At 33.4% G+C, this 16,459-nt stretch overlaps 1 protein-coding gene across 1 annotated transcript; it reads right to left on the reverse strand.

Moving 5' to 3' along the window:
• Window positions 1-3,098: 3,098 nt before the first annotated feature.
• Window positions 3,099-7,365, reverse strand: LOC111379915 (glucomannan 4-beta-mannosyltransferase 2-like). Its single transcript, XM_023003359.1, has 9 exons — window positions 7,036-7,365; window positions 6,846-6,944; window positions 6,391-6,643; window positions 5,084-5,194; window positions 4,680-4,816; window positions 4,387-4,500; window positions 4,104-4,303; window positions 3,828-4,025; window positions 3,099-3,715 (listed from the first exon to the last, which is right to left on the reverse strand). The coding sequence occupies exons 1-9, from the start codon at window positions 7,363-7,365 to the stop codon at window positions 3,556-3,558; spliced, it is 1,602 nt and encodes a 533-aa protein (XP_022859127.1). The 3' UTR covers window positions 3,099-3,555.
• Between the last annotated feature and the right edge of the window lie 9,094 nt (window positions 7,366-16,459).

Raw genomic sequence — 16,459 nt, forward strand, 5'->3', positions numbered from 1 at the left:
ACAACAATGCACCCACATCACACCACAACCGAATAACACAGAACCCTTTGGCCTAGAAAAAAATGGATCAGGGATGGAGAAAGGAGGAGGAATGCGTAGCAGCAAATAGCAAATCGTGTAAGGATCTTGTTGGCGGCAATTTTCGACAATAACTCCTAGCAACGATGAGTTTGAAGTAGCCTCAACATTGTCACTTGAGGCAGCTAGGATGTTATCACAATGACATCATAGTGCTCAGGGAGGTCCTCTGGTGGCGCCTTCTTGTCTTCCGATGGGATTGGGAAGAAAATTATTGGTGGAGAATGAAAGGAGAGAAGGAGAAGGAAGACAGTAGAGAGAGTAAAAATAAGAGAGATAATTAGGGTTTGAAAATGAAATGTTGAATATGTATAGGGCTAAACATGGTCCAATTCAGTTCGGTTCGGTTCTAAGGATAACTGAATTGGATCTAACATTTTCATGTATTTAGTAAGTCGAATCGAAATTTCAGGTATTTAGTAAGTGAAACCGTCGAGTCCTAATATAATTATAGAATTGTTCGAGTTTGATTCCATTCGGCTCAATTCGTTTCAGTTCGATTCCATTCGATTCCCAAGTTCCTTATTATAATTAATTTTTTTAATATTTACAAAATTACATTAATTTAACTAATGATATATTTAATCTTAGCTCTTACAAAATAACGTGGTCCAATCTTATACGTCTTTTGCGTCTCTCTTTATTGAGTTCTTCATAGATTTGATTACTAAAATCACATGAAGAAGAAGGTAGTGAGCTCAAAATAATTAAGAGAGGCGTTGTCGAGTTTCAATTCGATTTTTTCAGAACAGTAGAAACGACACTACGATAAAATAACAAATTTAGATAAAACTCAGATCAATTTAATTAAGTTGGTTTTGAACTCAAAATTAGAAATACGAAAATCATATATTTTGTGTTTGAGTTGAATTTACTAATTAGCAAATTTATTTAGAATAATTTAGCTTATTTAAAATAAATTAATTAAAAAATTAGAGAGATTCGATTTTTCGATTAGAATCGAGAATCGAACCGAGCCCGTCGGTTCTCGATTCAGATACCCATTTGGGTATTTAATTTAAGAAGAAACGCTTGATTCGGTTCAAGTCGGCTCAGAAGTTTTGTCCAACCCTAAATATGTAGGTTTAATTTAATTAGAGATACAATTATTAATGTTTATTTAAATAATTAATATATTTAAAAAATCTGATTTTTGAATAATTTAACTTCCAACCCGATTTTAGAATGTTGAATTTTTAAAGTAATGTGTGGTATAATTTCCACAATTTCAAATGCATGAGTCACTATTACAAATGTGTTGTAAATAAATAAAATTATATAGCTAACATCTTATGTTGTTTATGAGACTGTATAACATTGTATGGAAGACAAATTATATCAATACGATTAAATTAATTTTTGGAAATACATATACCTTTTTTTCCCCCATTTTTAACTTTTATATGATATGGTTTAGCACATATATCATTAATTGAAACTCAGACAAGTTTTGAAACAAGTTAATTTTCATCCACACGAAAGAGCTAAACCTGAATTAATTCAGAATATTCCGTGGGGGTGGTCCAGGCTGCCAGATAATGCAATAAATAAGGACCTCAAGTCTGAATAAAACTAGTTGGATGGTAATGCAGCCCTACATTATGGGCATTTAGAGAAAGAAGCATTTTGTTTTTGCCCTGGAATTATTCATTGACATTGTTAGAATTGGTGCAATAATGGAAAAGAGGAGGGACAAGTTTGTAATGCACGGCAGGATTGAGAAGACACCTCAACAAAAGAAGATTAGATATTCATTTTTGTAGAAATGTGAATTTGTGTCTTTTTCTGAAATCGTACGTAAATTCTATCGGATTGTCCGAACGATGTGTCATAATCTTGAGTAGGCAAAGAACTTATTCATGACTTGAGCTTGTTTAAAATCAAAGCCTAACTCAAGTGATAAGATCGAAGATTTATCAGAATGATGACCCGAACCTCTTTGAGGAAGGAATGAAATCCATGACTCATTGTTTATCAGGCATATTTAGTATAAGTGCATAGTTATTTGACAAATAGTTTGCTAATTAAATATTATTGCTCATGGTTGTTCCTTGTATCACTTTAACGCTGAGATACCTCAAAAATTGTAACTTGGCATTGATTTAGGATAAGATAATGATAATGGGCTTGCACTTCCCTTTCATCAGTACAAGCAGAAGTGAGAAAGGCTAATGATAATACTTAAATGAGAAGAGACTTACAAAATTGAGCAATTTCATGCTCAATCTATTGCTTAAACCCCGGGGGAGAAAAGTATTCTTATAATATTGACTTCTAGAATAAGCCCTGTACTTGATAGAAGATAAGATTATAATTATATCAATGATATGAGTTTAAAGACTAAAAACATTAGAGTTTCAATGAGACCTAAAGACGCGACAATAATTATTTTCTTGTCCTGTCTTTATCGAAACATATAGTAAGCACGTTGAAAAGTTTGAGTTCAGTTCTTGATTCGTACCATTTTGGTTTTGTAACTTAAAATAACCACGAGTTAGGACAAAGATTCGAGGGTTTTGATGTAATTCCTCAACAATTTTTCTATTCGAATAAGTGAAAGAAGTTCATTTTTATCTGTAGTATAGGTAAATCCCTTTTTCTCATAATGGGTTGAAGAATCCGTTAAGATTTCGATTGGTATTTAACTATCCCCCTATATGTTTGAGATTGAAATCATATTTTTAATAGAATTTAATAAAAGTTGATGAAATGTACAATTAAAAGTTGTGGATCCCATAAAATATGTGGTTAAAATTAATTGTTGACTTTGACATATATTACATTTTAGATTTTAATCCATACCAAACAGGGACTTTATGTACTAGAGCTTGCAATGTTACGAAAATTTCGAAAATGACGACTAACGACAATTTAAGTTACTAAAAAGTTGCTTTTGAATTTATTGGAATAATTATCTCAAAGTGCTTTGTCTAATTAAAAGAGTTTTTAGAGAAAAAAAAAATAAAGCGACTTCTTCGAGAAGCTCTCTCTTTTACAAGAAACAAAAGTTAAAGCATAGATCCGGGCAAATGGTCCCTAAATATGACATATAACCAGATAAACATATTGCATTACTACAAATGAAATATGGGAAAAAATCATACAAAATCTGAAATACAAAATGACTAAAGATGCGTTAGAAAATAAAATACAATGTCACACAACTACAAGCACTATAAACTGGATAACAAAACACTACTTTGCATGTTCTCTGTTTTTCTGATGTAATTTCTGCTGCTTCAATCTTTTCTTGACTATATAATATGCAAACAGCAAGCCCTTTTTTGCACACTTCCTGCTGTTTCCAGGGCATTTTGCCCTAGATTTTTAAGAAGTCTCGATCAATTTCTGCTGTCCTAGACAAATGATTTGTTCTCCTTCTGAGTAATATATTATAGAAATTTAACCAAACTAGAGCAATCTTGTATACATTTGTGTATACTAGAAATACACGACTCTGCCGATACATGAATTTAATTAACTCAGGACTATTGTTCCCATGTAGCCAAATCCCGCGATTGTGAATGTGATAACTTGAAGAAATAGGTATATGAAATAGTTGTTCTTTCCATATAGAAAGTCGTAGCATCCACAGATGAATAGAAATGCAGCGAAGCCCAGCTCGTGTATTAGAATTCTGCACAATATGAGGGCATGGAGCAGTTTACATAAACATTCAAACGCAGATATATATATATATATATATCCTCTCTTGATCACGAAATAATAACATAGTCGAAGGATTTTACCTGTCTCCGAGTTTAAATCTGAATTTTTTTGGTGCTGGCTTGTTGTCGGACTTGTTCTTGAGACCATCTCCGAGTTTTTCAGTAACAACCCATTCGTTAGCTCTCTTAGCCTCAAGCAGACCGATGATGGTAGCCTTGGTACGGTGAAAAGACATCACGTTCTCGAACAGGATCCAATAAAACAATAAATGAAAAGACCTGAATAACAAGAAAATTTTCATTAGTTAATTATATGGTAACGCGAATTCAGCATTGCGATTAGTACAAAAACCCGACCTTGGAGTTCCGACTGAGTTTAGAGTTGTGATGATGCAAGGAATATAAATGGCTCCCCATTTTGGAACATTAACTTCAGGTACCAAAATTGTCAATGGGAGTACAACACAGTAAAAGAAGAAAGTGAACATGTGAGCTATGATCTTCCTCACGAAGAAGAAGCTGTAGATTACATAAAACTTCTCCCATAGAGACACTTTCTGCAAAAATCAGTAAAAAAACATAAGATTTTGAGTTCATTGTACAATAAACCAAAAGGCAATTATAAGGTTAATAAACAAACCTTATTCTTAGCAATTTCCATAACCATTTTTCTGAATAAATTAGCTGGACCACAAGACCATCGATGCTGCTGATAACGAAAGGCTTTAAACGTACTAGGAAGCTCACTTTTCACCTAATGAGAAACCAAACATAATTAGAAGTTGACATATAGATTTCTGTCAAAAAATCTTGTACAATCTTGTCCTGTCGAGTCGAGTCGAATTCAGATGTAGACATGTTCACGACTAAGTACCAATGTAACCTAAATGGATAAACAAACAAATTGACTAGACAAACAATTCGATTTAGTACCTGGAGGTCTCCAAGATAAAGAAATTTCCAGCCCTTGAGACCAGCTCTAACTGCCAAATCCATGTCCTCAACAGTTGTTCTATCTTTCCACCCTCCTGCCTCATTGATTGCTGCTATTCTCCATATACCACCAGTTCCTGAAATTACGAAGTTTTGTTAAAATCTTCTCTAATTTATCAACAACTATTACTAGTGGAATGCCATTTTAGAATTTAAAAGTTACATTATTCGATATGCATCAACCACTTTTTTTTGAAACGAAAACAAAAAAGCATTCACGTAACTCAATAATAAAGCTAGGCACGTGCATATATGCGACATTGCAGCTTAAATATCTTTAGTGTTGAGTAACAATTAAGTAATTAACCAAATAATTAATTAACCAATTAAGTACATGAACTTACCATTGAAGCCAAAGAAAGCATGAGTAGATGATCCCACTTCTTGCTCGACCGTAAAGTGGTAATCCAAAGACATTTCTTGCATTCTTGTCAACAAACACTCATTCGAATTCACTGAAATACCAACCAGGTTTTAACAATTTTCATTAGCATTTCAATTGTTTGATTCCAATTATTCGTATGTTCTAAAAGTTGTACTGTCATATGAACAATTCAATATTGACTCGTTATATTTTAAGAACATTAAAATAATTGGACCAAGTCATGTAAGAACAACTTGTAAATACACACACACACAATCTGTCGGTGTACAAAAATGTAAATAATGTTTTAATTTTATTTGTCATTTTTTATTTTTTATTTTTTTTGGGGAAGGGTGAGGAGTGAACGGTGACTGGTGAGTGAGTGGGCCAGTGAAGGCCCACTAATGTACCTGTCAGCTCTGAGCAAGCGCATAATAGCACGTGGAGTAATTTTTACAACTATATCCTCGTTGTTACGAAACGTCAAGGAATTTAATTGTTTCTTTGTCGTTCAGTAAAGGACAAAACTACCCCGGATATGTAGCACTTCCACGCCTGCTAATCCGGGGATGACTCTTAAATTCGGGATATTTTCGTCATTGGACATTGAATAATGATATATATATTAATAACAGGCTGACAACGCTGCACCTCATTAGGCTAATTAAAGATAGTTAAATGGGCTAATTAAGACCGTTTTGCAAAATCAAGACAAGAATTAATATTTCATTCATTGACCCCTTAAGAATAGGTATTTTATTTATTGTTTCCCTATAGAATATACATGTATACATAAATGTTACAAATTTGTAATGATCACAAACGAGTTGGCTCGTGGGAAAAATAAGCTCGACTCAAAATGAACTCAAGCGACTCATGTATCGAACCAAGACGAGTTTAGCCGGAAACTCAATCCATGACTAAGTGCTAGGTAAACATTAGTTATTATTTTGTAATATTATTAAATGTTAGTTGTTAAACCCTAAACCAACTTTATCGCCGTGATGTGTGGCCGATGGGCACGTAAATAGACCCATGACATGAGTAATAGTGTCTTGGTGGACCCTATAACCACACATGATTTTGCAACATTCCAAGAAGCACCAATTTAAAAAGAAAAATAACCAATAGAATATGTAATTAATTATATTTTTTAAATTACCATTATGCCTACACACTTACTGTTACATATAATAGCATTAATGACAACATAACAATACCACCGACGCTTTTGCATATAACATATAAGAGAGCGTAGCTAATTGCTATTAAGAGTGTGAAACCTACCGAACCTCCATCGAGCTTGTACGAGGGCAATATTGGGATTGTGTACTAGAAAAGGAACGGCTCGCTGAAGAAAATCCTGTTCGGGTCGAAAATCAGCATCGAAAATGACGACGTATTCACAATCTTTGACATAGTCCCGTTTGAGACCTTCTTTAAGAGCTCCTGCCTTGTAACCCCCTCTTGTTTCTCTAATTTGGTACCTAATGTTAATGCCTTTGCTTGCCCATCTAATGCATTCTTTCTCGACCATATCCTACAACGTGGGGCTAGATTTTAATTACAAACCCAAGAAAAAAACAGCCAATAATAATGTCGGTTTTAGACACGTAATTAATGATATTCTCAAAAACTAATCAATAATTAACATAATTATAATCATCATTCTTAAAAAATAAAAATAAACGGTAAATATGTTTAAAAAAATCAAAATTGAGGATTTGTGATGTGATGTATACCTTGATTACGAAATCGGTAGAATCATCAAGAACTTGAATAATCAAACGGTCAGCAGGCCACGAAAGATTACAAGCTGCTCCAATGGAGATCTTATAAACCTGTCAAAAATCAAGAAAATATTAGCAATTTTTTCTCACATTCCAGTGTGTGTGTGTGTGTGTGTGTGAGAGAGAGAGAGAGAGAGTAGACCTCTTTTTCATTGAACATGGGGATCTGAACAAGAACCATAGGAAAAGCAGCGTTGCCAATCTCCAAATCATCACGCATTGGCTCCCATTTGTATCTCTTTTCGGGCTTCTTCATAAACAGTTTAACAAGGATTATAACGACTCCCATATAAAGTCTCTCGATGAACACCATAATGGACATGGCCAGGCATATGTATACAGAAATTCTCAGCAGAGGCACTATCAATGGAGCTTTAATCAGTTCCCATAGGAGCCCGATTTGGCCGGCAATATCACTCGTCGATCCCGGGAATGATTCCGGTATAAAACTCTTCGCAGAAACCTCAGCCATTTTTGCTTATCTCTCTCTCTCTCTCTCTCTCTCTCTGAAACAGGGGATGCTCACTGCTCAGTACAGATCTGTACTTTACTCAGTGTGAACCAAGCAATACTTCTTGTTCTTTCTATAGCTTTAAGATAGAAGAGAGACAGAGAAGTATTGCGGCATTTTGCAGACAAGGAAGAGAGAGAGGGACTGAACTGGCAAGACAGAGTGGAGCAAATAATGGGGAGAGAGAGTGAGTGACAAGAGTGTTTTTATAGCGAAAATGCGATAGAGTTGCTGACTAGCAAGTGAAACCGGTGGGTATAAAAACCATAGTAAACCTAACCTTGATTCTTTAAATTTTTATTTTTTCTCATTTTTTGAAATAGCATTGAAAAGGGGGTTTATAGGGATATCATAGTAATCTTCTTTTCCTTTTTCTTTATGAATAATTAGTCAAAAAGAAATTAAGACAAGATTTAGTCATGAATTTATCGTGAAGTTTTGGCAATTAAATTTAGGGAAAATTTCAATCGAGGTACCAAACCTTTCATTTATTAGCAGACTTTGTCCAAACATTTTATTTGTGCCACCCATGATGCCAGACCTTTCAAAAATTCTCACTTGAAGTTCAAATTGATGGTTTTTGTTACTTTGACTGTTAGTTGACCGTAAGTCCATGATCTGACCAAATGTTGACTAATCTGTCAGAGGGTAAATGGGTAAATTTACATTTTTTATATAAATTAAAAAAAATTAAATAATAAATAATAAAAAAGGATAACCCAATTCTTCTTTGCCTCAAAATCACTGCCACCGCACCCAGGTCACCATTGCCACTGCTACCCTGGCCGCTGACCATTGTCGCCACCTAGGCCAACTGCCACCATCGTCTTCCCTTCACCAATACCTCGGCTAAAGCTCTCAACAACTAACTTTGTGTTTTAGATCTGAAATTCGAAACTAAAAATACCAGATTTGTTTTTGATGAATAAAGTAAAGTATTATACATAAATTGGAATGAGTGGAGCGGGATGTAGTTCGGGGAGACGATGGCGAAGTAGGAATTTAAAGAGTCATCAAGGAGGGCGGTGGCAAGGAGGCGGCATGCGGCGGAGATGAGAGTGGGGGTGGCATGTTAAGTGAGTTTCGCGGCGATGAAACGGCCTTCAAATGCCCTCACCAGGAGGAGTAATTCTGGAGAAGGGATCGGTGTGGATATAGATATTGTAAAGTCCTTGGTGGTGGTTGAAGAAGAGTTCCCAAATCTGGCAAAATGGAGATCTAAATTTGTAAGGAACAAGAAGGCAATTTTGTGTTTGGACTTGGTGGTTCCTAGACAGGATACGGCAAAGTAGCCAGGGCGAATGGATGCAAGCGTGGCATGGCGGAAGAGGGTGAGATGGTGGCGGTGCGGTGGGTGACGGTGTCTGGGAAGTAGGTGGGTTTTAGTTTTTTTCTTTTAGGGTTTGGGTGGGATGGGGGTGTGAGGGGTGAGTGGGGAAGATGAAGTGGATTTGTATTTTTAATTGTTTTATTATAGAAAATATAAATTTACCGTTTTAACCTTTTAAAATTAGTCAACATTTGGTCAGTTCATGGACTTATGATCAACTAACAGATTAACTAACAGAAACTATCTATTTGGATTTCAAGTGAGAATTTTTGAAATGTTTGGTACCGTCGGTGGGTGGCACAAATGAAAGGTTTGGACAAAGTCTACTAATAAACAAAAGGTTTGGTACGTCGGCTGCAATTTTCCCTTAAATATAACTAGTTACTAGAATAACAACCCTTTTCACAAATATAAATATGTGTTTGACCCACATTTAAAAAAAAAAATTACATTCTTAAATAGTGATTTGATATCATTTCAAGCAAACATTTTTCAATAAAATAATATTACACGTAAAATTCAAAACTTTTTTCTTAATTTTTTAACCACACATTTCTCATCAATACACTATTCAAAAATGTATTCTTGTTGAAATAATGTGGCTCAAACAAGGGCGTAATCAATTACAAGTTTGTAAAACTTCGATGATATAAATTCCTGCATCAAAATTGACATTTTGGACAAAAAAAAATAAGAGATACTATGTTTTAAAACATGGCCAACAATGATATCTAAGCAAATCTCGCCTTCCTCCATTAATAGTAATGCTAGGTTGCTTCTATATCTAAAATGCATATAGGACTCTTTCTCCAATGCTACTTCGAGAGAGAATATGGGGCATAGGGAGAATCTTATGGAGAGACACAAAGGTCCTATCTCTATGAATTCTTTTACGAGAAGCTTAAGGCAAGCTATCTTACAAGTAATCTAGTTGTAGAAAATAAGTCAACAAAACAAGTGTTGGCAGAATCTTGACCTTTGATTTCAAATGATTTAAAAAGTGTTTTTGAAATTATTGGTGTAAATGTTTTGTAAACCAACTTTGTCAACATATTTTGTACAGGTAGCGTGACTCGTTATCTTATTCTTTGCTTGACTTCTATACTTGCCTTCATAAATCAACTTTATCTAGTATACATGGTGCTACGACACTAATTTAGATGATATTGTATGAGTGCCTTAATGAAATCTAAAACTAAATTACTTATTTAATTGTACATTTCATTTAATATCACTTAATAACACCTAAACTTATATGGTATTGTAATATCGGTAGTGCTAAATAACATTACTCTATCTCTATATAGGCTCGACCTTGGTTGATGTAGGGCGAATATCAATATGTACAGAAGTTTGCATGTCTTTACCCATTCCTAAGAATGTCGAGAGAGAATATAGGTAGTGTTGTCTCATGTTATCATAACCATTAAGACGCGTACTCGAAGTTGTTGATCTCCATCACTTTGACTTTTCATAACATCATGATGTGATCAAAGGAACGAAGGCAAATCCAAGTAAGGATCCATTGATTATTGAAGAAGGGCTTATGACTAGGTCACGGGCGAAGAGGGTTAAAATTATTTGCTCAAGTCACAGTGGACGAAACATTGATCAGTGTAAGCAAATCAACAAATTTCATGTTGGGTTCGAAGAAAGACACTGAGTGGATTAACTTGGTATAAGCGACGACCGGAGACAAGAGAGACTTCAACTATGAAACCACATAATTGCCAGCTCAATACCGAGGCTAACTGGCAAAATTTTGCATGGTCTATTCGACGACATAGAAGTACACTATGCAGCCGCATAGTTCATTATGGTCGCAAAAATCTTTTTCAATTTTCGCAATATCTTTTATTTATATTAAAAAACTCTACTTTATGGTAACTTTTAGTATTGTTACATTTCAATTCCTTTTTTGTTAGGATTTTATAAGTTCCCTATAAATAGGACTCATTATTTATATTGTTAAAGACATTCATTTAGACATCAAAATTGAGAGATTATTTTGTGAGCAATTTTTGCTTTGAATTCCTTATTCTTCATTGAACTAATATTACGAATTTATCAAAAATTATTTCTAGTGACATTTTAACTATTCAAGTGAGATTCTTAAATCTAGTGAACACATAATCAATATATTATCGCGATTCTTTGGTTCATTATTTTTTGATCGAACTCTAAACTTTGATTTCTTGGTTTTCTTGGATTGCTTCAATGTTTGTAGGTTTTGGAGTTACTATAGCTATGTGAGTTTGCATTAATTGGTATCAGAGTTTAGGTTCCAAAAATTAAGGTTATATCATTTTTTTTTTGTTTAAGTCCTTTGTTTTTCCTTTCATCCTTCATGTTCTTCGTTTTCTGAGTCTTCAATCCATAAAATAAAAATATCAATAAAATTCAAAAGTTATTTTTGAGCTAATTTAGCACTCAAATAAGTTTATTTCTTTTTTGCTGGTATCGTACATAGTTGAATTTTTTAACCAGAAAAATATTTTGAAAATTACTGACAATGTTCAATTTCGTTGTTATATATATGTAACAATCGTGTCCTACCAAAATTCAAGAACCACTTTCTTGAATGAATATAGTTCTCATTCAAATGTGTCAAATTCTTTTTGCTTATTCCTTTCTTCCTTTCTTGAGTCTTCTAAGTTACAAATTCTCACTCACATCCTAATTTGAATTCTTCGAGAATAAAACTTGGTTGAGATCGAATTAGTTCTCTGAAGCACCTGGACAAAAGCATTGAGTGGAAAAATACAAAAGTTGTAAAACTATTAGAAAGAAAAAGTCAATTTGAGTGATATATGAGCGTATACACATAAAGCAAACACTCGTATAGATTTAGGATGTATGACAGAGACGATTCTACCTCAAGCAGGAACAACAATCAAGTCAACATATTGGAGGAATTGATACAATGGTTCAAGAGATTATTTTGAAGATGTGAGGGACGGGTTGGATAAGCAAGAAGAGAGGATGGAAAGGAAGACCTCATTGCTTGCCAATTTAATAGGGGTCAACCAAGAGAAATTCACACTGCAATGAGGCAAAGTAAGCGGGAGCCTAGGGTTGAGAATTGTGATGATTAATGAAGCGAGTAGTGACATTGATGAAGGAATATTAGTAGATGCTAGATTAGGAAGAATGAGGGTCAATATATTGTCGGCGATTGTATTGGTTCTTTGATTCATTATTTTTGGATCGAACTCTAAACTTTAATTTCTTGACTTTATTGGGTTGATTCAATCTTTTGTAGATTTCGGAGCTGCTATTGCTGCGTGGGTTAACATCACATCACCCTTTTTTCAACTCTATTGTGAGGTGAAAACTTGAAATTTTGAATTATATCTCTCATGTTGCATTCATTTTCAATTAACTTGGATCTACCTAGTCAAGTTGTAATATTTTTATTATTATTTAGCCAATAACATTGACTGAAAATAATCACCCACAAAATTATCTAAAAGCGTTTTTAGTTCTGGTGAAGAAAGTTTCCAATTGTGCAAGATTCATGTGAATAACAGCGAAAAAAGTTAAAGGACAAAACCCTGCAGTTTGACATCACAATGGCACATGATCTCCCCTTTATATTGAACACGTATCGAACACACTAACAAACCTTTTTTGTGCTTCCGTTTTAATTTTTTATAGTGTGAGTAATTTTAATTTTTGAGATCAACGATAATTATAAAAAAAAATATATATTATTTTTAAAATGTTATAATTTGAGCTATGCAAATTCGGTTTAAGAACCTCTGATAAATATTTTTTTGATGATTAGTATTGGTCTTTGTTATATAAATTATAAATAGCTATCAAAGAGCAAAAAAAAATGTAAAAAATATATGAGACATTTAATTCACAAAATAAAAATAATTTTTTGAAAAATAAGCTAAATCAAATTTGAAACAATTTAGAACGGGTACGAAAGAAAGTTATTATTACAACATGATTAATTAAAGTAATATTAAATAACTATTATCTTTATTATCTTCAAAACTTCATGAAAAACGAGAAGAATAATTTTTAAAACTTGTTTTTATACAAACTATATACACGTAAGAAAAAATTTGCACCATCGGTTCCCACACTATACCACCTGTCATAGATGAGTCCATGTTCAATGTTTTGTCACATTCTGATGCCCATTCTTTCAATTTTAGTGCAGGTTGGTCCAAAAAGATGGAAACTATTTAGAATCATATTTTTATATTCTTAACATTAAGAATAATGCTATTCGCAGTAAAAACTACCAGCAGTCGCCCTATGTGGCGTACACTTAGAAGTTTTTCATTTGATGCATAATTCAAAAAATAACTACCATATCTATGTATCAAATAGCAAATTGTCAAGTTAAGACGACTACTAGCAGCCTTCATTACGAATAGCATTACTCTAACATTAAAGTTATCATTAACATTTTTATTTGCTATTTATAATTGTGCCGGCATTTTTCTCTCTCTTAAACCTAAACTGCCAACTAGGATATCTTATAATAATAAATCCTTTTTCTTGATAATTCTCTCTCAACAGTACAAACCACGCACCGACTAAAATGTTTTGCAACGACAAAAATTGTTTACTATTCTTAAAAAATCTAGATTTGGACACAAATTATTTTGTCTCTCTACTATATTCGTCACAAAAAAGATAGTTATCAAAAGAGGAACGAAAGTTTGGGCTTTATTGATTGACAAGACTCACCACTGAATATGTCCCAAACTTGTGTGTTCATAAATATATCCATAATAAATTTGCATAAAAAGCATTAATAAGAAAATCATTGGATCAATTATTTGAAATGTATGATGTTGATTATTTAGCAAGAACCGAGCTGCAAGTACAGAAAGAAAACCTACAGATATTTTACGTACTACTCACAGTGGTAGGGTTGGCATTTTTTTGGCCATTTTATGATACATCGAGGCCCACGTGAGCCCGACCTCCATGAGACTCGTCTGTAGGAACTCTGTTAGTTTTTTTTCTGTACATCCTGTTTAATTCATTTAGCAAATATAGATGGCCATTATTTCGTACATTTTAAACGTACTAGTTTTAGGGGCTTACTTCTAATGTCAAAATGAAATAAGTCCAACTAAAAATCTCGGTAGGACGTACCATATTATAATTTTTTTTCTAGTATTAAAAAAGAGGGTGGTGCATTTACCAAAAAGGAAGTCAATAATAAGCACGAGAAAAAGGAGGTACCTATCGTTGCTTTTGTTTTCTTTAGTAAAATATTTGAATCTTTTGATAATTTTTGAGTCAAAAAGTAATGAATGAAGGAGCGGGCGATATTGCGAGATTTGCTGTTGGAATGGAAGCTCAAGGAAGTCTCTTTCGGAGATTTGTTAGGTTGTCCCCTTACTCATTTTCTTGGTTGAAAGTGACTCCCAAACTCCATTTCTTTTAAGTAACATTAATTGCGGATTAATTAGTGCAAAACAAAAGTGTAAAATATGACAAGGTGGCTTGAGAGAAACATATATAGACGTGCTAAAACATTAATGCAGCCACGCAGAAGGAAAATGCTATATGTACCCTTCATAGTATCTACAATGGGTTATACTAGCCCCCAGGGCACATCTCCAAGTGGTAAAAGGGGAGGGTGGAGAAATCCAACTTTGCTTGAGACTGCTGCGTCAAGGGTTCGAATCCTGAAATATGGATTTGACTCTTGAGTAAGTGCACGTGTACAAGCAACCTTCCACCCTTTACCCTTGGAGGCATAACCTGCAATTTACCTCCCTCACGATGTTTCAGGGTAGGGGCGGTGGGGGACCCTTAAGGTTGGGGTTCAACCTTTTTACAATGGGTTATACTCCCTCAATGAGGGGGGTCCACAAATATTTTATTATATGTAGGTCCTCTCCATATGATGTGGTGTAAGGAATATATTGTGTACACAAAGGATTACCCCTCGTAGAAAGGGGACCGACACGAATGCAAAGAAAGCACGCAAGTACATAACCTTCAATTAGTAAAGAGCTTTTAATCATTTCATGTTATTATTTTCTAATAGTTTTGATGAGACGTGCCAATTTAATTTATATAGTAAAATTTCTATATAGTTATATTTTGTATATGAATAACCTCTGTACAATCATAAAAATGGTCCCAACATGGACAAAATATAAATAAGAATATACTCCGATGACTTTTTCAGGGTCCATCTTCAGTAAATTTGCCTTCATACAGTAATAAATACGATCCTGTTTGGAATACCTAAAGCCTAAAAATGAATTTTTTTTTATAGATTTTGATAAAACTGATAATATATCTTATTGAAAAGTTGTGAATATCATGAAATGTGTTATTAAAATTAATTGTCGAATTTGATTTAAAATTTAATCTACATTAAACATGTGTATGTTTCAATATATATTACGTTTTAGCAGGTAGTTTTTAGCAAGTGTTCATGTTCCAAACTGCATATAAGGGCTTTTTATTTTTATTTTTTGCAAATCTAGTTGAATAAATGTTGTTAAGCTACATAAAAATGACCATATTTGTAAAAGTTTTTGAAATTTTAACAAAAGAATATTTTGATCTATTTACATGAAAACGACTCTATTTGCAAAAGTTTTTAAAAATGGCCGTTTTTTCAATTCTCAATACCATTTTTGACTTCATATCCAATTTTCCAAATGTATTTATGCCCTCAGCCGACAACTTTGATTCCTTTGTTTATATACGTGGAGCTCAATTTTACCCTAAAACTATCAAAGTGAAATTTCATAATCATTAAGATTGCAATGATCATACTTCTCAAGTTAGCTTGATAGCATGGTTAACATCAATTTATAATTCCTTTTTACCCCTCGTCCTGTTACACATTTCTTTTCTATATTTTCAAATTTAAAATATTAATATTTAATGCAAATTGGGAAGTTTGAATCTAATTCTTATAAATTAATATACATTTTTCCAGTACACATGTTTGCAATAACTTTATTTTTGTTTAATCTTATTTTTAAGTAAAAACATGCATATTCTGAATATAATATTTTACCATAATATCAAAAAAGTAATCTATTCAAGTTTCACTAGTAAAAATAAAATAAAATAAATTAAAAAAAAGAAAAAAGAAATATATATATGAGCTCGAAGCTTCCTTCATAACTCCGGGAACTTCTTCGTAGTGGCTTCCTTCCGGGTAGTGATTTGTATATAACTTTGAATAACTTTTCTTCACTATTTTTTTTATTTCCCCCCTTTTAATTACAAGAAATCAGGAATTGAATTCATTATAGGATCTATTTAGTTTTTTCCTTTCCATTCACTCGGATTTCTTCTGTTTCATCGATTTTGTTCGGATCCTCCTATTCAGTTCCTTCGGAATCGCTAGTCAATCCTATTTCCAATAGTGGCAGTTGACAATTTAATCCGATTTTTACTAACGAATCTTGTATGTGTTCTTAAGAAAAGAAATTTGTCCATTTTTCGGGGTCTCAAAGTACATAGTGTTTTGATCTAAGATTTCAATTCTTCCGTGTTTCAACATTAAAATATTGTTCCATGGAGCTAAGGTCCAAAATATGGAAGAAAGAAGCGTTTCCACGACTCTACCATCCAGTCAATTCTGTTATACTTAATCCCTCTTTCTCTTTCATGGCCACATATCTTTTCGGCTAAAGAATGGGAAATCTTTGTCCTATTACATGAATTCAATATATGTGTGTGTGTGTGTGTTTTTTTTTTTTTTTTTTTGGGGGCTGT

The sequence above is a fragment of the Olea europaea genome, unplaced genomic scaffold (assembly GCF_002742605.1).
Source record: "Olea europaea var. sylvestris unplaced genomic scaffold, O_europaea_v1 scaffold2062, whole genome shotgun sequence".
NCBI classification, from domain to species: domain Eukaryota; kingdom Viridiplantae; phylum Streptophyta; class Magnoliopsida; order Lamiales; family Oleaceae; genus Olea; species Olea europaea.